The sequence below is a fragment of the Mytilus californianus genome, unplaced genomic scaffold (genome assembly GCF_021869535.1).
Source record: "Mytilus californianus isolate M0D057914Y unplaced genomic scaffold, xbMytCali1.0.p SCAF_8, whole genome shotgun sequence".
NCBI classification, from domain to species: Eukaryota; Metazoa; Mollusca; class Bivalvia; order Mytilida; family Mytilidae; genus Mytilus; species Mytilus californianus.
In genome coordinates, this window is record NW_026262734.1 from 76,257,892 (window position 1) to 76,281,522 (window position 23,631).

Below are 23,631 nucleotides of genomic sequence, written 5' to 3' on the forward strand. Positions count from 1 at the left end.
TTAAGATTTCAACTTTTATTATCAATGTAAAATTATGTTCTGAGTCTTGGTTGCTTGTGATGTATAAGTGTACTAATTCTCCGTTTCAAGTTATTCGGTATATAAGGGAGTTGTGATCCGTCACTATTAAGTAGATTTTTGGTTTTAAGTTTTATTTTTCTGGGCAGTAAATGAACAATTAAAAATATTATAAAACGTTGTTTCATGGAAAAATTTACAAGCATACCGATTAAAACTACAATAGACGACCAAGCGATTCATAAATGAAAATCTAAGGAATAATTTTATTTATTTTTCTATCCCGCATCAATGTTTATTTATCAATATGTAGGGTCACGAAGGCGTTTTAATAAACGAATTAATCAACCACGTCACAAAACACTCGTTAATGGGATGGGTCAGGTGCTCGATAAGGAAGATGGTCAAAGTATATTTTGGAAAACATGACTAAAATCAAATATCTACCATGGATACATTCATATCTGACAGAGAAGTAATGGCAGAAGAACCTGATGATGCCATCTCAGTCGTTGACGTATACGACCAAGCCGCGTCAATTGGCAAAGAATTCGAAAGAATGATAGAAACATTCGGCGTCGAAGCAGTCACTGATTTGATGCCAAAAGTGATCAAAGCATTAGAAAATTTAGAATCATTGGCAGCTAGATATGAACGTGAGAATACAGAAATAACGGAACTAAGGACGACAATTCAAAAATTGGAATCTGAGAAAAACGAAAAGGCACAAGAAAGAATGAAATATGAAGAGGTTAATGTTTGTTCTTGGAGTTTTTACAATGTTTTATGTCATTTTATAATTTACATGTTTCTTTTTTTATCATATGATCTATTAATCGCAATATCAGGACAATAAGATAAACGTGTGTTCTATGTTACACTTATTATACGTCCGTTTAATGGGACGTATTATGGTATACTGTTGTCTGTCTGTCCGTCTGTCACTCGTCAACATGTCGGACATTTATTCAAAAACGCTTTAACCAATATGCATGAAACTTTAGTAAATTGTTTATATCTATTGATGTGAGCTCCCTTTCGTTTTTTATAAATTTCGGATCTATCGTTTGAGTTTTGGGGTTTTATTCATTAAAAAAGGGGGGATTTTCCAGTTTTCAGACAATAACTCGAAAACAATTTCACCAATTTGCATGAAACTTTTGTGAATTGTTTATATCTTCTATTGACATGAGCTCCCTTTTGTTTTTTATAAATTTCATATGTACCGTTTCCGAGTTTTGGGGTTTTATTCATTAAAAAGGGGGGATTTTCCAGTTTTCGGACAATAACTCAAAAACAATGAAACTTTGGTGAATTGTTTATTTCTATCGACATGAGCTCCCTTTTGATTTTTATAAATTTTAAACTATACGTTTCCGATTTATCGGTTTTTTTTTCATTACAAAAAGGGGGATTTTCCAGTTTTCAGACAATAACTCAAAAATGCTGAAAGCTTTTTTTTATGAAATTTTGGTAAATTGTTTATATCTATTGATGTAAGCTCCCTTTTGATTTTTATAAATTTTTCATTTTACGTTTTCGTGTTATAAGATTTTATTTGTTTATAGTCTGACAACAGATTTACTAAGTATTGCGCAACAGCACAGTGTATTGCACAACAACACAGTGTATTGTACAACAGCAAGAAATCTTTAATTGAATATAAATTCAATTCATATAACCAATTTCAAGTTCTTTGACTACATTTATTCAGAAACCTATAATATGTCAAATATTTAATTACAATCCAAATTCAGACCTGTATCAAGCTTGAATATTGTGTCCATTTTTGCCCCAACTGTTCAGGGTTGGACCTCTGCGGGCGTATCCAGCTGCGCTCAGCGAAGCAGTTTTTTTTTAAGAATGTTAAGTAAAAAAAAATCCAATGCGAGTAATCAATAATTACATGTGTATTATTACATACACTGATACAGTGTATTGATCAGTGTCTTCACTGTGATTAATTCAATTCTATAGAGCAAACACAGCTATTCTATATATAGATCAATTTAATTAATTTTGTGTAAATAACAGTATAAACAGAAAAAAACCTCATCAGTTAATAACAAGTTTCTGGTTCAATTCAGCAATTCAAATGCAAATATGCATATGATCAATTTCACGAACTTGTTTAAATTTGTAAATAATTCTTATTAAGAGTCAGCATATGATAAATAAAGTTACCAAAATGTAACAATAAAACATGAGCTGTAAGAAGTCTAGTTTTTCAATAGAATACAACATATGTATTCGAAAAATCACAATAAACATGTTAGGTAAAAATGAGTTCACATACATGACATAAGCATCAAATAAAACAGCACACTAAAATGTCACATAAGCACAGAGCATCAAATAAAACAGCACACTAAAATGTCACATAAGCACAGAGCATCAAATAAAAATGCACACTAAAATGTCATATAAGCACAGCGCGTCATATAAAACTGCACACTAAAATGTCACATAAGCACAGTAGTTATGATCAGAATAAAGCATTGAGGTAAATGCAAATTAAAATTCTCAGCATAAGCATGAAAGCTCTAGTAAAAACATATAGCAAACCATTAGATTGATGTAGCCTATAAGCAGATAGAAAAAAAGTACCGCTAAAACAGATAGAGTAAAAGGCAGGATTAATATTAAATTGAGGAGGGTCTTCAGAAAAGAGAATAATGGGTTAAAAGTATAGAATTGAGATTAATGGCTGCTAAAATATAAAGAATTGAGAATAATGATAGAGAAAAATGACCTAAAATGATAGAAAACAGAAATATACAGAAATGAAGACCCCCTAAATATTTGGTTTTCTCATTGATGTTTAATTATTATGTATGCAAGTTTCGTTTCATGAATACATTGTATTTAATTTCAGATTCTAATCTGAGTTTAACTAAAAGTTGTACATACAGTCATGACAGTGCATAAACGTATAAAAATATTAAAAATAATAGCACTTTTGGTTGAAAATTATTGAAATGTGAAAAAGTAAAGCACTTTTTGTACCACAGCGCTAACATGCCTTACATGTACTTTGAAAAAACTTGTATATTATGATTATTGAGTGATTATCTTAACTGAAAATTTAAAGCATAATGTGTCGTGACCTAAAATGGTACCATGTTATAGATGTTTAGCTGTGTGTTGTTATAGCTCTGTTTCTGACTTTTATAATTGATATTGCTTTTATTAGGAGCTTGAACAGATAGAAGAAAACTGGCACAGAGAGACAAAAGACCTATATAATTCTATTAATAGATTAGAAATTGACAACAGAAGGTTAAAGGAACATCTACAAAACCAGACTGTAGCAGTAAAAGAGGAAGTAGCTGCTGTAACTAAACGTTAGTAAATGTTTAATGTGTAACCATGGTAACCAGGGATAGAATTTATAGGAAGAAAAGGCATTGACAAAATTTATTCCCTTTATTTTCCTTTAGAAATGACCAAACCTACATGAAAAATATCAAATCATGTCTAGCATGTCTAGTTCCAGTGTTCTCCCCAGGATTTTTGGATAGCACCAGGGTAATGCGTGTGGACTTCTTATTGAAATATTTCATGCAATCAGTTATGTCGCGTCGCGTCGCTTAGCTCTAGTTACTGTAGTTTTTATGTCTCTTGTTTTGTTTTAATACTGTGGTACACATTGATTCAGAAAATTATTGGTAAAAAAGAAGTAAATCAAAAAACAGTTTGTATACTTTAATATTTTATTTAAATAAATAAATTATGATTCATAATAAAATATTCATCTGAATTTAAAGTAATTAAATCTTTTATAAAATCCAAAATCAATAAAAATAAAATATCAATAAAAGTGAACAAAAATGTTCTATTTAAAAAACTTTCTAGTTTCTAGAAAAAAGTTGTTGTGTGTGAAAGGATTCTTGTCATAAGAAGATATAAAATTAACAAGAACAATTGCAAATATTGTTTTATTATTTGAACCAGTTTCTATCTTAGATTTTAATAAAAAGAAATTTTTCATAAATTTTAGAACATTTTGCCATAGATTTCATGTAAATATTAACCTTTCTTGTCTTTGGTGATAATCAAACATAGATACAGACTTAATACTGCCCTGAAATCTAAATCTTTATTTGTCATGAACCATTTAAAAGGAATTCCTAAATCTATAAATTTATCTTTGGTCTATAGATCTATAAGTAACCATATTCAATGTCAACAACTAAGTCTCTCTATTTTCCCGCCTAAAGGACAGGAAGAAGATATAAATAGATTTATAAATAGAACTGTTCTCATAACGGAAAATTAAATAGTTTATATATTCCAATAGAATATTGAATAAACATTAAATTTGCAATTCTTGGAAGCATCTATGTCTGTCATGTCTTTATGCATGTTGGAAAAAATCATCAGTTTTTTGGAAATTGACAACAGGTACAATGTCGACATAAAAATCCCACAGGTTTTTAGAAAAAATATTTTATTAAATTAAAAACACAAAAAGTGTCAATAAATGACAATTATTCTGCAAAATGTAATTGTCCTTCAACAAGGAAAAGAGAGAAAGTCAAGAAGAAGTTCGACATATTGTTGAAGTATTTATTGGCTATTTGCAGATAGAAAAATAAGATAAAATCATTAAGAATGAAATGAAATTTAATTTGATATCATGAAAATGTTGCCTGAATATGATGAGAAAAAATAACAAATGCTGGCTGTACTTTCAGAAACTGAGGAAAAAGAAATTGAAGTTCTGATGAAGTTAAAAGATACTGTTGACAAGCAGAGAGATGATCTAAGGAAACAAAAAAGAGACCTGAGTCAAAAAAATATAGATTGTGAAGCAGTAAGAATATCTCACAATAATTTGAAATTGCATTCCCTTGGCAAATGCTTGTCAATAGCTAGAGATAGTGGTCAATAAAAGTAACAATTTATCTTGATGTTTTAATACGATAGATTATATGATATAATAAAATCTCTTTGATAAAATCTCATTCTTTAAACAAGGGGTAAAAGTATGCTTTAAAGAATGAATTGTGCATTTAAATTATAAAGTGAATGGTTCTCATTAAGAAAATCATAGGACTTATATATATAAAGCATAAATGTAAAGGATGGTAGGTCTTGGATTTTCGTAATTCAAAAAATTAAAGGGTTCACTTACAAATGTAAAGAAAAAAAGGTCCATGACATCTTACTCACACTTATTTTAATCCTGGCTGTAAACACTGATTGAAAATAAACTACAAGTTGTTTCTTCATAATCATGATAATAAGATATAGTTATTAAAAATTTGAAATTCACTGCTTCAAGTTCTGACATTTAGGAGATAACAGTTTTGAAATTGAAGATTTGCAGACATAAATTGGCAATTTGAAAGTTGCAAATTGAGTACTGGCATTCAATAGTTGAGCTAGTAAAGGGATTTTTTTTTACCATCCAATCAAAAACTGATAACTTTTATGACTGTAAATCTCAAAAAATACAATATTGTATTTATTTGATGAGTGAAATAATGAGGCAAGTCACCTGCTGGTTTAATTTACCAAAATATTATTTTACATTTTAGCTACAGACACAATTAGAACAAGTTGTGAAAGTAAATACAGAACTTCGTAAGAAAAACACAACACATAAAAAACAATCTAGAACTTTGTTGGAAGAAAAGAGTGAGTTAGAGGCTCAGCTTGTAGATAAAGAACAACAGATTCATCAAATACAGGAAATAATGAGGGATCAAGAGTCTCAGGAAGATGATAGAGTAGACACACCCACTCAGGAAAAGTCCAACCCACTGAGAGAAGTCGTGAGTATAAACATGTATAGTGTCACAGGGAGATAAAGAACAGGCCCAATAAAGCATGGAATTAAATCCTTCTACTGACTATTGTTCAGCTGCAAAAAAAATCATATGATTAAAATTGATTTAATGTTATACTGAAATGCAGTGCTGTGGTCAAAATTTTGAGTACGATTATCAAATCAAATTCTAGATTTGGATTTCATGTTTAGAGCACAAATTCTGTGCTTTGAGAACTGATTGATTGTTTGGTGTTTAACGCCACTTTTAGCACTATTGTGCTATTTCGTGGCGGTCAGTTTTTATTGGTGGAGGAAGCCTGAGTGCCTGGAGAGAACCGTTGACCTTCGTTAGGAAAACTGACAATCCTAGTCAATTAAGATTGGTGGTGAGGACACCTGCCCTGTCCGGGATTTGAACTCACAACCTCAGTGTTGACTGGCTAGTGATACAGTAGTTGGACTGCTTAGATCACTCGGCAACCGAGTACTGAGTTCCGAGTAAAATTTTATGACCAAGAGCTCCTGACTAAAAAGATTGGTTTTTTTTAAAAAAAAAAAAACATTGTGACAATAATCCCTAGTTTAATGTTTGATTGTGGCAGGAAATATATTTAAAAACTTTCCAGAGGAAAAATTGCATATACATGTCAAAAAACATTTATGTATTTTGTACTTGCTTGCTGCTCTTTAGGACAATTTATTATTCATAGCCACCATATGTATAGTGGAAAATGTAGTTCTATTAGTCCTATTAATGATAAATAGAGGACAAAATACACAGGAAATAGCAGAAAAAGCATACATATACTATGTAGTAATGTATTGACTTAAAAAAATATTAAAATGTGTATGATTGCCAAAGAGACAACTCTTTGCCTAACTTTCATTGAAGGAAATGCATACAAAGAAGCATTATACAAATAGAGTAATATATAATAGTCTTGTAGTCAATTTACCACTGAACATTAAGTATATAAACTCATCATATATAGATACCAGAATTAAAATTGTGTACGCCAGATGCTCATTTCGTCTACAAAAGACTCATCAGTGACGCTTGAATAAAAAGATTTGGAAGACCAAATAAAGTACGAAGTTGAAGAGCATTTAGGACCCAAAATCCCAAAAAGGTTTTGCCGAATACAGTTAAGGTTATTATATTTTCCTGAAAATTGTTAGGATTTCAAAAAATTCAAAGTTGAAGCAAACAACAGATAATCAATCTATCAAATCTCAGAGTACAAAGTATTTGATAGTTTAAAGTAAATAAAACATGACTTGTGAAACCTGTCTTTCTTTTTTCCTTTGAGTAAATCGGAAACTTACAATTTGTTAACGTACATTCTTAATTAATGATGTTTGCTACTCTGTTTCAAAATAACAAGCTTTTTAAAAGACTGTTCTATAAGGATAGTATATAAATAAAGAAACTAAAAAATGAAAAAAATGAAGGGTCCGTGTGCTTGTTTTCGAGATATAAGCCATTGAAAATTTGGCGGGAAATGATTCTCTCTATATTTTTCATACACTTTACATTGGCACCAGTTTTCTTTCAAAAACTATGAAAAAAGAACAAGGATTTTATAAGATTTTCAAAGATGACAATTTTAACTATATGTTATCAAATTATGGAAAGAAAAGTAGGGGTTTGCGGGCAAAATTTTTACAGTCACCACATGGATAAAACCAGAGGATTTCGAGTATCTGGCAAAAATTCAGAAACAAGAGGAGCAAACATCCTTAATTCTAAAACACAAAATTCTCTAAGATTGAACTTGTCTAAACCAAATACTTGAACATGAACTATATGAGAACAGTATTGTGTCTTAAAGGAACTTATTTAGGCAGAATTTACTGCATATTTCAAAAGATGTTTTTTTTTTTTGTACCATTTCTGTAGGAAGTAGATGAAGAGCCACATCAAAAGAACTTACATGAAGATATTATTGAACATTCCGTTGACAATTTCATTCCAAATGATGAACCTACCGACGAAAGTTTAGAAAAATTACAACAAAAACTTAGTATGGTTGGCAAAATGGTGATTGACTTAAAAGATCCTAACCGTCCGCGATTTACATTAAATGAATTACGAACTGTTTTATTGGAGAGAAATGAACTTAAAACAAAACTTATAGCCGTAGAGGAGGAATTAGCTGACTATAAACCAAAGTAAGTGATTAGCATTTAGTTGTTGATAGCTTCGAGGTGTAAAGTATCTAGATTCAGATATGCCAAAATTTAAGATGTCCATGTATGTTGGTTGATGACTGGGGAATAGTAATCAGGTAATGTCAGCTGCATAGAAATAGATCCTATTCAACAGGGTTCTCACTTAGGAATTTTGAAGGTGAGTCCAAGGACTCATCATTTTTGGCCATGGTGAGTCAAACAGTTAGAAGATAAAATTTTATTGCTTTATCATTTATTTTATCCGTCCCCATGACAAAATAGAGCAAGAAAATATCATAAAGTTTTGGTTGTTTTTAAACTTTTGTCATAAATTGATGATATTTGTGCTCAGTTGGTACAACATTTTACAATGTTGATGCATCTTTGGACTCACCAGTTTTGAAAATGAAGAGTCCAAACAGATTTTCATGAGTCCGGGACTTGTGGTCTCGCCTTAGTGAGAACCCTGAATTCAAATTTATGCATAAAGATATTTTTATGTTGTGTTTACTTAGCTTGACCATGCTTGATATTATTGTTTTGCTAGAAATTACTAAATATTATCCAATTCTGGAATCACATGATCAATATTGTTTTATGATAAATTATAAAGTATATGAATATTGTACCATAATAATTAACTTAAAATCATTGAAAAAATAAGAACTACACATTAAAAAATATGGAAAATTGGTTAAATTCTACAATATCTATTGCTATATTTCTTACATGTATAACCATTATAAGTTTATGATTTGCAAAATAATTATTTTTATATAGGAGTAATTAAAACTTTTTAGTAAAATGAATTACAGAAAATCCAATAATACGAGTTGAATATCTTAGGGGGAAATGAATATTTATTTAACATTGTGAACACTATGTGATTTTCAGTATTAATATGAAGGCAAAGATAAGGATGAATTTTAACATTCTGGATACATTAATTATTTAATGCCTTATAAGATTAAGTATAGATTTTTATGAAACATTTAAAAAAAAAAGCCATTGTTACAATTGAACATCCAGGAGCCAAAGGACAAAGAAAAAAGGGTATGTCAAGTGGAAGAACTGACAATTATATGAATGTTAATCTTAGAGATTAAGCATGACACTTTTACCCAGAATGCCTTTCTGCTTTTAAAATCAAGCATGCTACTTTTACATGAATGATGAGTATTGTAGGTGTTCTTATACTTGCATTAGCTTTCTCTACAAAGTTGTGCTTGTATTTTCTATCTATTAGATTTTGCTAACCAGTCTTTGCTTGTATTTTCTCTCTATTAGACCTGCTAACCAGTTAATGACCAGTTTTGCATCAGATGGGGATAGTGCTGATGACACAAAGTCAAAGTAAGTTTAAAAAAATATTCAGCCATCAGAAGTGTAAAAAATGGGGCAAATAATTTCAGTTGAAAGCTGATAGGTAAATATATGGACAACATTTAAATTATGTTCAATTAGGATTGAACTAAAATCTAAAATAAGTTATTATGTACATGAGGTATCTAAACATATATGTAAAATATACTTTCCAAAGAATTTCTAATTAAAAAGAAATTGTAAGAATCTAAAATTAGGTATACAGGTTGGATAGACAGGTAATATCACATGCTTACCTGTTTTGACAATTGACACTGTTTTAGTCCATAAATTGTGGCATTAATAAATTTTCATGAATTCATTTATAGGAGAAACCTCAAATGTAAATACTCTACAATAAACAAATTTTCAGTTCTATATAATTTGACTTTACATGATGAAACTTCTATTATAATTAGGTACCCTTGAAATAGCAAATTTTCTTACAACAAAAATAAATACCAATGAAAATTAAAGTATCCACACTAATCACTTAGCTGCAAGATGTATATATTAAAGAAACAATTCTTTCATTTCATGCTCTATGTTCATTTTAACATGGGTAGGTATCATATTTGTAGATCTTTACACAGAACATTAAAGTGGTGTACAATATGGACAAATAAACTGCTTACCGTGTTAAAATGAGCATAGAGCATGACATGAAAGAATTATTTCGATTCCTATAGGAATATCCCAACTTTTTTGTTTGAATCAGATTTAGAAGACACTTTTAAAGCCATTCATTTAAATTTGATGATAGAAAGTTCTTAAATAACCAAGGGTTTTAAGATTTAAAATGTACAAATACAAATAGACTTACTTTTTAAAGGATTTTATTTAACTTCATAGCAAGCAACTCCCACAGAAATGTCCACTTTAGATCTCTTAGTGTTGTTCAAATTACAAGTCTACAACTTTAATATGTTGCAAATACAATTGTGACATCAAGCAAAGGTACCCCTTGTTTTATAAGAATTAGAAAGTGGCTTTCTTTACAAATGAGTGAACATTTTCAAACTCTAAATTAAAAAAATCAACTACGATAATAAGGATAAAGGAGTAAATTTATCAAAATAATTGGTGATAAAAAAAATCAAAAATTTATACAACTAGTCAGAACAAGTGTACTTGCATGAAAAATTAAAGAAACTCTTTCCTTTACATACCTTTTGATATCTTATGATGATAGTTGAGTATATTGTCGACATGCATTGTGTAATCTTGCAGAGAACATCTCTATGTTATATGAAAGTAAATTTTGCTTTTTGTCTCACCTGCGACGAAAGTCGTGGAAGGCGAGACATAGGTATTGGTTTTCTGGTGACGGCGTTGTCAACAATTGTTAAGATTTTTACTTAATATAAAAATAAGGAGATGTGGTATGATTGCCAATGAGACAACTATCCAGCAAAGTTCAAATGAAGTGGATGTAAGCAATTATAGGCAACCCTTGCAGCCTTCAACAATGAGAAAAACCTATACTGTATAGTCGGCTATGAAAGGCTGATAAGAACTACTTGTGATAGATCAATGATATTTTGTATATGAAGTTGCATTACTATCAGTACGTATCAGTTTGTCGACTATTTTGAGGCCCTGCCTCCTAGGTCATGGTCCTGTGACTTTGAATTAATTAGCAATTTTCAACTTCTTACTATAGACAACTGTATTTTTGTCCCGCCTTGACAGAGTCAAAAAGCGAGACATAGGTATGCTGTTTCAGGCGTCGGCGGCATCAACAATGTATTAGTTTGTGATTAGGTCTAGTTCATGGTGAACCAATAGTGGTAGGTCAATGATATTTGGTATGCAGTTGTATTAGCATTGGCACATCTCATTACCATGGAGATTGTTTGGCCCCACCCCCTCAGTCAAGGTCTATTGACTTTGAAACTTTTCATAGTTAACATGTATTAGTTTGTGATTAGGTCAATTTATGGGGAACCACTAGTGGTAGGTCAATGATATTTGGTATGCAGTTGTATAAGCTTGGGCATATCTCATTTCCATGGAGATTATTTGGCTCCGCCCCCTTAGTCATGGTCTATAGACTTTGAAAATTATGCTAAGTTTACATGTATTAGTTTGTGATTAGGTTAGTTCAAGGGGAACCATTAGTGGTAGGCCAATGTTAATTGGTGTTCAGTTGTATAAGCATTAGCACATCTCATTTCTATGGAGAATATTTGGCCCGCCCCCTCAGTCATGGTCTATTGACTTTGAAACTTTTGCTTAGTTTACATGTATTAGTTTGTGATTAGATCAGTTTAAGATGAACTGCTAATGTTAAGTCATTGATATTTGGTATGCAAATTTATTGGCATTTGCAAGTATCCTTTCCATGGAGATTATATAGCCCCATCCCTGATCATGGTTCATTGACTTTGAAACTTTTACATAGTTTACAAATTAGTGTTTGTGTTTAGGTTTGTTTAAAGGGAACGACTTATAATACGTCAATGGTATTTGGTATACAGTTATATTAGCATTGGCACATCTCATTCCGTGGAGATTGTTTAGCCATGTACCATCAGTCATGGTTCATCGACTTTGAATATTTGCATAACTTACATGTTAAAGTATTACAATTTTAATTTCAACATTTGCATTATCAAAATTACAAAAAGGCGAGACTTATCTCTGTGATAACAGTTTATCTATAAAGTTACTTTACTGTCTGTTCATCTCAGTTTGTTGACCATTTCGAGGCCTTTTCCACTAGTTCATGGTCCAGCAACTTTGAATTAATTAGCAATGTTGCTGTCCATCAGATGGTCTTTTTCAGAATTTTATGCCCAATTGTGAGACATCAGTTTATTATGAGACACACATGTTGAGATGAATTTATGGTTCTAGTTTAAAAGGTTCCTTAATAGTCTGCATGAAGACCTGTCACTGGAAGACTTTACTCAGGTTTTTCCTATCTTTAATCTTCCCTTCAATGCTTTGTGCAAAAGCTGCAAATACTAATTTAAGACTTTGCATGACTTATGCTTGTATTTTGACTGTGGTGAATTTGTCTCATTATTAAGCAAAACATGGCTTTCCTGACACCTTAAAAGCAATGCAAAGTAGCCATAAAGATCTTTTTATGAAAATGTATTGTATGCTAAAAAGTCAATCTGTTGAGTCTTTTAATTCAAAAGTGTCAAGTTTTGGGCTCGTACTTATTCAAGAAATGTGCCCATTTGTGATTCCAGATGAACTGGAAACAACTCTTCAAACTTTCTGAGATTTAAATTTTTAATCCCAAGTTTGCATCAAAGAAACATATTCTGATACGGACAAAGATAAGAATATATGATGATTCAAGGAAAATGGTATGACCAATGAAATATCAAATTTAGAACATCAACAACAAACTTATTTGCTGTTATCTGTGACCACCATTTGACCACAGGTCTTATACATTGTAGATAGTCTCAAAAATTGTTTTAAAGGAATTTGAAGTCACTTCATGTTTTACAATGTTTTGTTCATTTTTTAGTGATTCATACACTGGTGAGGAACTTCCTGTGTATGGACCAATTAATAAAGAACCTTACGAGAAGCTTTATCCTGGAAGACGAAGAGAATCAGGCATTAGAAAATTGTAAGTAGTCCAATAGAAAAACATTAACAGATATTTATTATCTTTACGTTTGCCACAACAGCTAAGAAAAGAACGATAGAATGAATGTAACATGAACTAGCTCCAGGGTCAATTAAATGAGTCTTTGGATTTAAATTTCATTGGAAAAAACTGGAAAACATGATAGATATATCAAAGGAACAGCAAATGGATAAAACAAAACAGTTGCTTTCCTGACTTTGTACAAATCCTTTCATCAATGGAAAATAAATGGATTAAACATGGTCTATGGTGTTAAACTCTATAAAGCTAAGTCTCATCAGAAATAGGAACTCATACAAATAAATGTTTGGAAATTTGAGAAATGAAGACAAAACGATTTCTGTCAATTTCTATATATCTATCTTCTAAAGGTGATTATGTGACTTATTTTGTTTGTTAAATCTTTGAACTTTAAAGGTCATATCTATTACTTTAGTTCTCTCCCTTTGTATTTTATTCTTATAACCCTTTTACAAGAACCACTTTGTTACTATGTCATTTGAGTATAGGTTTTCTGGCATCATAATTCAAAATTTGCTGTTATTAAAAAATGAAATAAAAAATCATGATTAAGATACCCAGGGGTGTTATAAAAATAACTAAGTATACATTGAATAGTGCTATTTGTTTAGAAATAAGTGATAAGAGCATTTAATGTTTCAAAGATTTATAAAACTTTTTTTATAAAGTTTATATTTAAACTCAAAATCAAAAACTATCCAAGACACACAAGCTTTGAAAAAAATACATCTTTCAGGCTGCTTTTTAGCAAGCACATTGTTAGTTAACATGTTGACAAGTAAATCCATTTATCTTATGTTAATACATTCTTTATAAGGCTTTTTCATAAAAAAAAGTGATGGTGTGAAGCATTTAGGGAAAGAAGCAACATTTTCAAACTTAAGCATGTGCAGTAATGTATTAAATTCAAAATGAAGTTAAAAAATTTATAGAGCTGCCCATGAAAATTACTCTATGTATATAGAATAGGTTGTCAGGAAGGCTTACTATTTTGAATGATAGTTGCAAATAGTAATCATGTATGTTGCTTGTAGCTTCACTGGACTGGTGGAAAAATTAAATCTCCCTGACTTGGAATTCTAGGTAGAACAATTAGTGTTGTTTCTTGTCATATGTGTAGAAAATTCTCCCACTTTTTGAATTATGATCTCTATTTATTTTTGCATATACATGTATTATGTAATTTATTTGCTTATTATCTCTATATTTATGTAAATTCACTAAAACTTTTTCATTGAATGGTTGCTTAATTTTGAGTTGTAGACTACTCACAGCAGGATGTTAATAATAGATAATAGAATATTTAATATAACCTTCATGCACCTTCATTAAAGTCTTTAATCATATGTAAAATAAAGATTTTGGCCTCTGTTTCACAAAAAATCTTAAGACTAAAATTGATTGTAAGTCATGAACAATTAGCATCCTTACGATCAATTTCTGTTGTAAGATTTTTATGTCCCCGCTGCTAGGCGAAGGGGACATTAAGTGTTACCCCTTGACTGTCACTCCTTCCATCTTTCTGTCCTTTCCAAAAGTATTTTCACATATTATAAGCAAGCTTGAGCGGGGGCATTCGTGTCCTCAGACACATTCTTCTTTTATTTGTGAAACACAGGCCTGGTTCTTAAACAGTCATGCATTTGAAATAAAAGACAATGCCAGATATAGCATGTAAAAACGTTAGTACTTGTGTATATATAGAAAAAGTAGACACAGTATCAAGTTTTTTCTCAGATGCAGCTAGATCTTCAGCTACTACGTGTATGTTGAATTGTTCAGGGCATTGGTCACCTTAAAAACAGTTAAAAGACATTCAAATGTGTCAGATACATGTATAATTTAACAATGCAATCAGAAAATTTTCATCAGTTATATGGTAAGGGAAGATTGAAATTGAAACTAAAATAATAATTCATATTTTGGTGTTTTAGCATCTTTTGAATCCTTTAGCAATAAGAAATATCTCAAACATATTGCAACATGATTACATTCATTAGGAAATTTGATAAGAAATATAAGGAAAAAAAAACAATCAAAATTAATAAACAGTTATATTTTTTTCAAAAACATATGTATTATTTACTTACATGTACATCCTTAGCTGTATTTTTTAATTCATTAAACAGTGAGAATTTATGCAATAAGCATACATCTGTGAAAAATTTATATCTTGACAATATGCATGGACACTTTATTATTAAAGATTAAATCATACACTGACATACTTCCCATATACCCTTTCATTCATATCTACTGTTTTGTGGAATGAAGTGTCCTTCTTGAATTTTTAACAAAAAATAATATGGGAACTTAATCATTTGCACTATGATATTTTGGTATTCATAATTCATAATTCATAATTCATTAAAATACAATTTGCTGTTGTGAGGCAAGTATACATGTAAATGTATGAATAGATTTTCCACCAGTTCCATTTGTAAGTTGCATGTGCATTGTCAGGAATAAAAATGTTGGTAATTTTAAATGTTAGCTTATATGTTGTTAATTTCAATCAAATGATTATATAATTTGTATTCCCTAATATCTGATGTATAACTGTGTTTGAACATTGCTAAGAAAAATAAGAATTAACGCTAAGGCAACATATATATGAATCAATAACCAACCAAAATATTTTTAAGTGATTTAGTTATTTTTCACAATGTCATAGATTGATCAAAAAGATTATTAGATATTTAGTTTGCATGAGACAAATTTGCACAAAATCCATGGAAGTAATGCTGTTTATCCATCACATGATCATAAATAAGATAAGGGTTGGAGTATATATTATTTAGACTGAAACTCATTAACCTAATATAAAAGCCATTTCTAAAAAATATGAAATATAAATATGATAATATTTTACAATAGAGGAATGTCCTACCTAGCTGTGAAAATTCAAAGAAACCACATAAGAAATGAGGCATTTTAACAGTTGATATATATGTAGTTAATTTTCTTAAAATAAGAATGTTTTAAATGTAGTTTGTGAAATAGTGATGTAGAAAATTAACTCAAAATCTATCTCATTTGTTTTAAGAGCAGAAAACAAAAACTATTTTCCTTGATAACTGAAAACATATTTTACCACACCATTGATCTTTTATAGTTTCAGATCGTTGTTTGGAACATCACCATCAACCTCTCCTGTTCAAGAAAGAAGACGAAGCCATCAACACTGACGGGAATATGCAAATGATGAATGCTTTTATGACTTTGAAGTCAATGTTGCCCTTGATTGGGCACATTTTGAAGATGGTATCTCGTTGTCATGGGACATATAGTCTCTTAACTGTGATATTGCTGCAGAAATTGCTCTCCATATCACAAGAAAATATTTTGTATGATCTTTAATTTTGAGATGATTATTTTCAAAATTTCAAATATACCATAGGTATCATATTATAAGCTCTAGGGAACTGAATATTTCTTAAAGGGGATGTGCAATAGAGTCTTTGAAACCATGCTTGTGAATTATTAAATTATCTCTAATTAAAAGTTAAATGTATTTTTACTATTCCACCTTAACAATTGGTTGTGTCTAAAATCAATAAAAGGAAAATATGCAGCTTCATTTATATATTGGTAAGTATAATCCTAGTTTGGCCCAAAGCAAGAATAGTGAAGAAAACTATCAGTAACCAACTGAATACAGATTTCTTCACCTTTGTTTGGTATAATTAAAAGTTACTGTTCACATTTTTTTAATTTGCCAACAAATTACAGTAAATTATTCAATTTATTTATTTGCTAACTGATTGAAGGTTGTTTTGTCAAAATTTGCAAGGTGGTGTGTTAGAGCAAGAGCTTGTTTTATGATAAATATGGTACATACATGTACTTCTTGCAAAAATATGTATTCTTTAGGCAATTTTTGAACAAAGAGTCAACAGGTTCAAATTTTTTTATGGATGTTTGACCTTAATGTCAATCACAATATAAAGGAAATCGTATGTACTCATTCTTTCTATGGTATAATTATTTATGGTATGGGCAGTATGATACTGTCCATGCATATTTTATTTAACTTTGTTTTTAATTTTTTTAACAAATGTTGACATACAATAATAAGTTGGCTGGTTCCAACTGTTTGACATAGAAAGTGAACCAAAAACTGGTGGAATTTTTTTCAATATTTATTTTTAATCTGAAATTGTTTCCTATTCTGAAATTATATTGTTAGATTTAAAAAAAAATTATTAGAGTGGATAATATCGGGAATGTCATGTTGAAATATTAAAATTTCGATATTTCATGAAGGTATTATTTCCAATATGATCTAATAGATATGGGTATTTAAGTCAAGACTCTTATGATTTCCTAAACATATTTAAAAACAATGTGCTCTAGTAATCACAAATAATTTCAAATATGGAGCTTTATAATGATGGTAAAATAATTATTCTAATGAACACTTGTTTTGGTGGCGCCCTCTTATTTAATATGTTGGTTTAACAGATATACAACATTATTGTTGTGAAAAGTTAACAGTCTGAATTAAAAAGGGAAAGTATAGTATGAGAAAACACTTTCAGCATTGTGAGTTTGTCATCCACTATGAGTTTGAATATCCCTTTGGTAACTTCCACATCTTTTTTACACTAGAAACAAAGTTTACTTCTATTAAATGCTGTATATTTTTATATTATTTTATTTTTGTGTTAACTGCAAAAGAATATTTATAAAACACATCTGTAGCATTTTTACTTACTATTATAAGTAAATTAGTATATGCATATAAAATGCTCAAGCATACGCAACTAATAAATAGTCAATAGAATAGAATGCGCTTATAGATAAAATATAAATATATTCGAAAGTATTCTTTATTTTCTGATTTTTTTGTCAAAAAGGTTGATTCAGGGTTGAAATAGGGAGAATGAAGCTAATATACTTCCCCTATAAAGAAAAAGCAATATCTAATTTTGATAGGTGTCACTTCATTTAAAGCCATGAATCTGTATATGGCATTATTAATTCAGTGTAAATATCTTAGTTTCTTTAGAAAAATAAGGTTGTGCGTATTAGTATTAGTTTTCTAATTTAGAATGCATATTAAATGCTGCATGGAATGTTTTAACCAATGACAATGACTAAGGTACATGTATGTTTATATGTCCCATGACAACCATTGTCATAGAAACATTCTGATGCATTGTGGGACCAGATTTGCAAATAGCATATCAAAATACTCATAAAACAGTTTGCATGAATGGTATGGATAAAAGGGTTTGTACATTTTGCTTGTGTTTTGTATGGAAAAGTAAGGAGTTCATTTTTGTTCATTTAAGCAAAGCGGCTTTAGTTTACTTCATTTTGACAGGGTCTGTTACTTTTAATGGCACTAAATCATGATTTAGTAATTTGATAATGGAAAGAAATTTTCAATTTGATTATCGATATGGAATAACAACCAAATTGTAACTTGTTTAAATTTCTCAAGTCTAATTAATAAATAATATGCATAACATAAAGTTACTTAAAGTGCTGTGAATTTTGCTTGCAGTTATTTATTAATATTAAGCTAAACTGTGCCAATATACCTCTATGTTTTAACACATTTTTGTTTATTTTGTTGATGTTATGATGGACATGTAATAGTTGCAAAGTTTTATTTAAAAGAATTGTAAAATACTTTCTATTTTAATATACAGCTGGCATGACCTCTTGGTCTGTATTGAAAATACTAAATATACTAAACTTAGTCATTTAAAACACTATAGAAGATTTTTTCAATTTTTGATACGGTTTAAGAAAAGTTCTGAAATTAACATTAATTTCTGTCTTAAATACAACATGTTAAGCTTTAGAATGCCCTGAATCTGGAAGAATTTTTAAGAATTTTAACAGAGATCATAAAAAATGTTGTCATTCAAATTATAAAAAATAAATCGGACAAAAGAAATCTGACTGAAACTGATTACCCTCAACAAGTAGAAAATATGGCCCCTCTAATATAATAAACTTTTCGCGCTCAAAAAGAACAGTATAGACTATAAATAAAAGCAAGACTTTAACTTGTATCCTGTTAGCAATAAGTCACAGTTATTGTCATTTATAGATGTGTTCCATAAATTTTATTTTTGCTCTTTAACATTTTTGATATGAGCGTCACTGATGAGTCTTTTGTAGACAAATCATCTAAATGTGTAAACAAACTACATGTATAATGTGTAGGCTTTGTGATTTGTGATTCGTATCTTTAGGTCAAGGATCTGGAAATTTTTCCAGACAATTTCGGTCATTTTGAGATGTTTGAAAAGTTGGTGCCCCTTTTCAAATTGTCGATATCAACTTGACTATATTCATAGCATCAACGAACATGACGAACTTGTATTGTTGTTTCATCGCATTTACTAAGTAAATGTCTTACCATTACCATGAAGGACAGTTTAGGGAAGGCAACAGTCTAAAATTGAAATGATTTTAATGACTCAAAATGGTTAATTTCTCAGACATTGCTTACGTTTCTTTCGATTTGACAAAAGTTAAAACCGGAAGTTTGCGATATTTTAAAGTACGAATAATTCCGGATTCATTTCCAGGATTTGTTTTGTTTATCAATTGACAGGAAATCACCGGCTTTTTATGGCTTTTTTATTTTATTAAAAGTGTTTGAATATAACAGATAATAGTTGCACTCGTTTAATTTAGCATGAAATCAATTTGCATTTTACGATTTAAATATTAAATTTGCTGAAGACAATTTCACGCATGCGTATTACATAGTAAATAAAGCACATGTGTTACTAAGGAAAAAATACTTTTTTCTACGTAAATTTAGATTTAATTTTTAAATCAGAATTGATGACTGTCTTTGATGAAAAGTAAATAAATAATGATTACACTTGTCAGGGAACTAATGTTTTAAAGATATTATTCTGAGCTTGTGATCACTGTCAGGTGTGAATTAAAACCACAGGTAAAAAGTGATTAGTGATCATTAGCCAATGTTTCCCGGAGGCATTGAGATAGATATTAGGAGGGCCCTCAGGATTATCAAACTACTGTAGTGGCAGTTTTATTACAGGAAAGGGATTATAAACAAAAACAAGTGATCACAAGTGCAAAATGGCGATTAAGAAATCCGATTTCAAACATTGAGTCAATGAAATGACCGAAATTACTTCTGTAAAAAAATAAAATTTGTCCTAAATCCCAATTACTCGTTTAGGACAAATAGTTTCATCTTAGGACATGACTGGCAAATATGACCGTTTCCGGACCCTTGCTTTAGGTGTAATACCACTAAATCATAGAACGTCACATCCGGTTGCATATGAAAAAGGGTAGAAAAAAAATATTCCCTTGAATTTGACAGTTGTAGGAAATTAATCCTACATTTCATTGCAGTAAAAAATTTCTGAGTCATAAACATATGTCTTGGGTGTTTCAAAGCACCATTCTATTTTTATTTGGTGTTTCTATAAAATAAATTTGAATCTTGAGGTTACATGGTTACTAAAGCTTGTAAACAGGGCAAAAGGGGGTGAAAATTTGATTAGTTAACTTCCAGTGATGGTTATTATCTTATATGCAATGAAATGTTATGTGAACTTTTTTCTGTAGTACTGGACAGGATAAAACTTTACTCATGCCAAGTATTTCTTTATTTGAAACAAAGATAAATTCTGCACAATTTTTTGAAAAGTGCAAATTTAACAAAGACTTATAGGGGAAAAACAATGGTGGTATTACTCCAGAACAACAACTTTGCAGCTATTATGTTAATTGTTTGTTATATATTTTGTTAAGTTTTCGTATTAAGTTGTGATATTTGTACATATGTTTTTATGTTTGTATCAATATAATAAAATTATGTAATAAAATTATAAGTTCAATGTATAGTAGAAGAAAAAAAATATTACAAATCTTGAACGGAAATCTGCGAAGCCTTGATTTTAATTTTTCTAACAATAATTTATATTGATTTTTTAAACTTAGATAAATAGTCAATTATATGACTCAAATATGTATTAAACCAATATTGATTTGCTTTATTTTATTTTAACTATCTGGTTCTAACAAAAAAAAAACACACCTCGGAAATATCAACAGCTTCACATTTGTTGTTGATAAAATAATCCATGTAACACAATATTTGAATATACTACAAGATTTAGAATGGTGAAGAGAGCTGGAATCTCTGTTTTATCAAAATACACTGATTTTAACCATAAAATTCTATGGGTCATTTCAGCAGGACTAGAGAAATCTTTTTAGTGAAAAGAGTCACAAATTATTCCCGAAAGGCTACACTATTTGAGATCGTGGTAGGATTTTACTATCCACTACTTGATTTATTATGAATTAATGATTGATGAAATAACTGACAATTTCAATATAAGAATCCTGCCCGATCTTATCACATGTTTGTTTTGAATAGAAAACATTTGTTCACGAAAACACATGCAATAAACACCAGTTCTCACATTTCTGAATTTAACAAAAGGAACTATTATCTGATAACCAGATGATTAACTGTGTATGACCTAAATCATGGCTGTTTTATAAATGGTATTATTACTATACAACCCTTAATTAATAGATTTTAATGATTTTTAACTAAACAATGCTCTTTTAGTGTATTATAAATAAAAAAACTTGAAATTTATGATTTATATAAAATAAATGGTGCATTTTTATCTTTTGAACAAGTATGGCATTATAAAGAGGACCATCTTTTTTTATATAAAATGTGTGTTGTTTTATTAGATGATGTTTGGTGCTGCTTTCATTATGATTAAAATATGGTTTTACATTTAAATGTTTGGAGCTTATTTATAAAGAAAATACTATTTAAATTTTGTCAAAAAGTTCTGGAAATAATATATGCATTTTGTTTTTTCACATTGGCATTTTATGTTTACAAGCCAGAACTACTGGATGAAGAGCCATTTATTTAGCTTTGTAGTGGAAGGCTGATTTTTGCTGGTTCTTGGCTCCCGTTTTTTATTTTTGGTGCTTTTTGTTCAGTTTACCTTGGGAAGAACTTTGCTAGTAGTCTCTTGTTAGAATTCAATTGAATAACAACTAACAGTTAGTTTTGATTATATCATTATTAAAGTGAGTTTTGATTATACTATATCATTATTAAAAAATCATAGATAATCAAGGTACAATATGCCATTTTTTGGACCATATCAAATTCTTAGATATAATAAGTGCATGGTTACTATTATTAGTTACTGTAAATTCAGAAATTAATGCTTTGTGAATCCTTGTCCTCTGTCAAAAATGCCAAATCTAATTAATACGATTGCAAAAAAAATAACAAAGGAAAATCACTACTGAAATTATGAATGTGAGTTTTTACTATTGTGAACCTGATATCGTTGCATTTTTAGCATTAATAAAATCATCGCAATAATTTCTTTAATTTACAGTATAATTCGTAATACAGTAAGTAACTTAGCCTTGACAATTTCCTTCCTTGTTAGAAGAACTAATTTGATTATTTTGCTTAGATAAGGTAAAATGTTGAAGATTTGACTGTAAACTATTTCACATTATTGAAAAATAATATATTTTCATAACTGGAAAGTTAGAAATAACTTTATATTGTCTGAGTAATAGTGCTTAATCTCTTATTTGAGAAAATTACTGAGTGTCTTTATTTTTTGAAACTGCACTATTATATATGTATTAAGTCTAAATTTTTATTTCAATAATCAGTAAGATATTGTTTAGTGTTATTGTAGTGATGAAATTATTGAAAAACAAGATAGACCTAGGTTAAAGGACTTTTAATCAGTACTGGCTGGTTTGTGTCAACCATTTTATAATATATTCCAAGCTTCTAAGTTACAGAGATTATTTTATTTCTTTTTTTTGCACACGAACGTTTTAACATCATTGATGAGACTATTAGAAACATACATAGACATAGAAAACTTTATTTGAATTCAGAATAAAACAAACTGATTAGCTTTTTACAGAATACATTTCTGATACATGTATATGGAGTTATCTCCCATAACCTAGGTCTTCTCTGTTGAAGCCAGTGAAAGGATTTGTTAGGAACTGAATACAATGTGTATACTTGTATTGTGTAGCATCTCTGTTCAGTAGACATGATAATGTTTTGAAATAAGTGGTTGAAATAGTGTTTACTGGTAGGCCTTTTGTGTTCTAAAATTCTATTTTGTGAAATCATTCTAAGAATATTGCTCACTTGATACATCTGAAGCTATGTTGCCTGAAAGGAAAAATAAAGATAGTAATGAAATGATTATAAGGAATAAGTTTTAATGGAAATTAAAATCCTCTAGTATTTCTTAATTGTAGGAAATCAGACAAAATTAAAAAAAAAGGACTTCTAGCCATGAAACATTTCCATTTTGGTTGTTGAAATACAGTGAAACATATCAAACCGAACCCTGCATAACCAAAAATCTTTACAAAGTGAAGTTATGTATCTGAGCATTCAATGAATAATCTTAGTGATTTAGATCAGGTAAGCTTTACACCTGCATGCTTGGAACAAAATGATTACTATAGAAGGGAGCATGTTTTAGTCCATTAGACCAGAAAGTAATGTTCAGACAAAACAATAAGGCAAAGCAGTATTTAAATTTTAATAATAAAATGAAGTTCAAAGTTTTTGTTTTGTTATTTTTCATTATGCATGAATATCTTATATGTGGATTGGTATAAAGTG

At 29.7% G+C, this 23,631-nt stretch overlaps 1 protein-coding gene across 5 annotated transcripts; it reads left to right on the forward strand.

Moving 5' to 3' along the window:
• The first annotated feature begins 368 nt into the window (after window positions 1-368).
• LOC127712621 (RILP-like protein 1) lies at window positions 369-23,573 on the forward strand. Of its 5 annotated transcripts, none has more exons than XR_007987212.1 (9): window positions 369-769; window positions 3,212-3,362; window positions 4,716-4,834; window positions 5,562-5,798; window positions 7,695-7,966; window positions 8,996-9,019; window positions 12,819-12,923; window positions 16,081-19,177; window positions 20,209-23,573. XR_007987212.1 is itself a non-coding variant. In XM_052219179.1 (9 exons), exons 1-8 carry the CDS (start codon window positions 467-469, stop codon window positions 14,046-14,048), a joined length of 1,302 nt encoding a protein of 433 aa, XP_052075139.1. In that variant the 5' UTR covers window positions 369-466; the 3' UTR covers window positions 16,081-16,166. The 5 variants fall into 5 exon arrangements, 2 of the variants coding, with proteins under 2 accessions (XP_052075139.1, XP_052075140.1); XR_007987211.1 differs by lacking the exon at window positions 8,996-9,019 and adding an exon at window positions 9,254-9,319; XM_052219179.1 differs by lacking the exons at window positions 8,996-9,019; window positions 20,209-23,573 and adding exons at window positions 9,254-9,319; window positions 14,000-14,048 and having other exon boundaries at window positions 16,081-16,166.
• The last annotated feature ends 58 nt before the right edge of the window (window positions 23,574-23,631 follow it).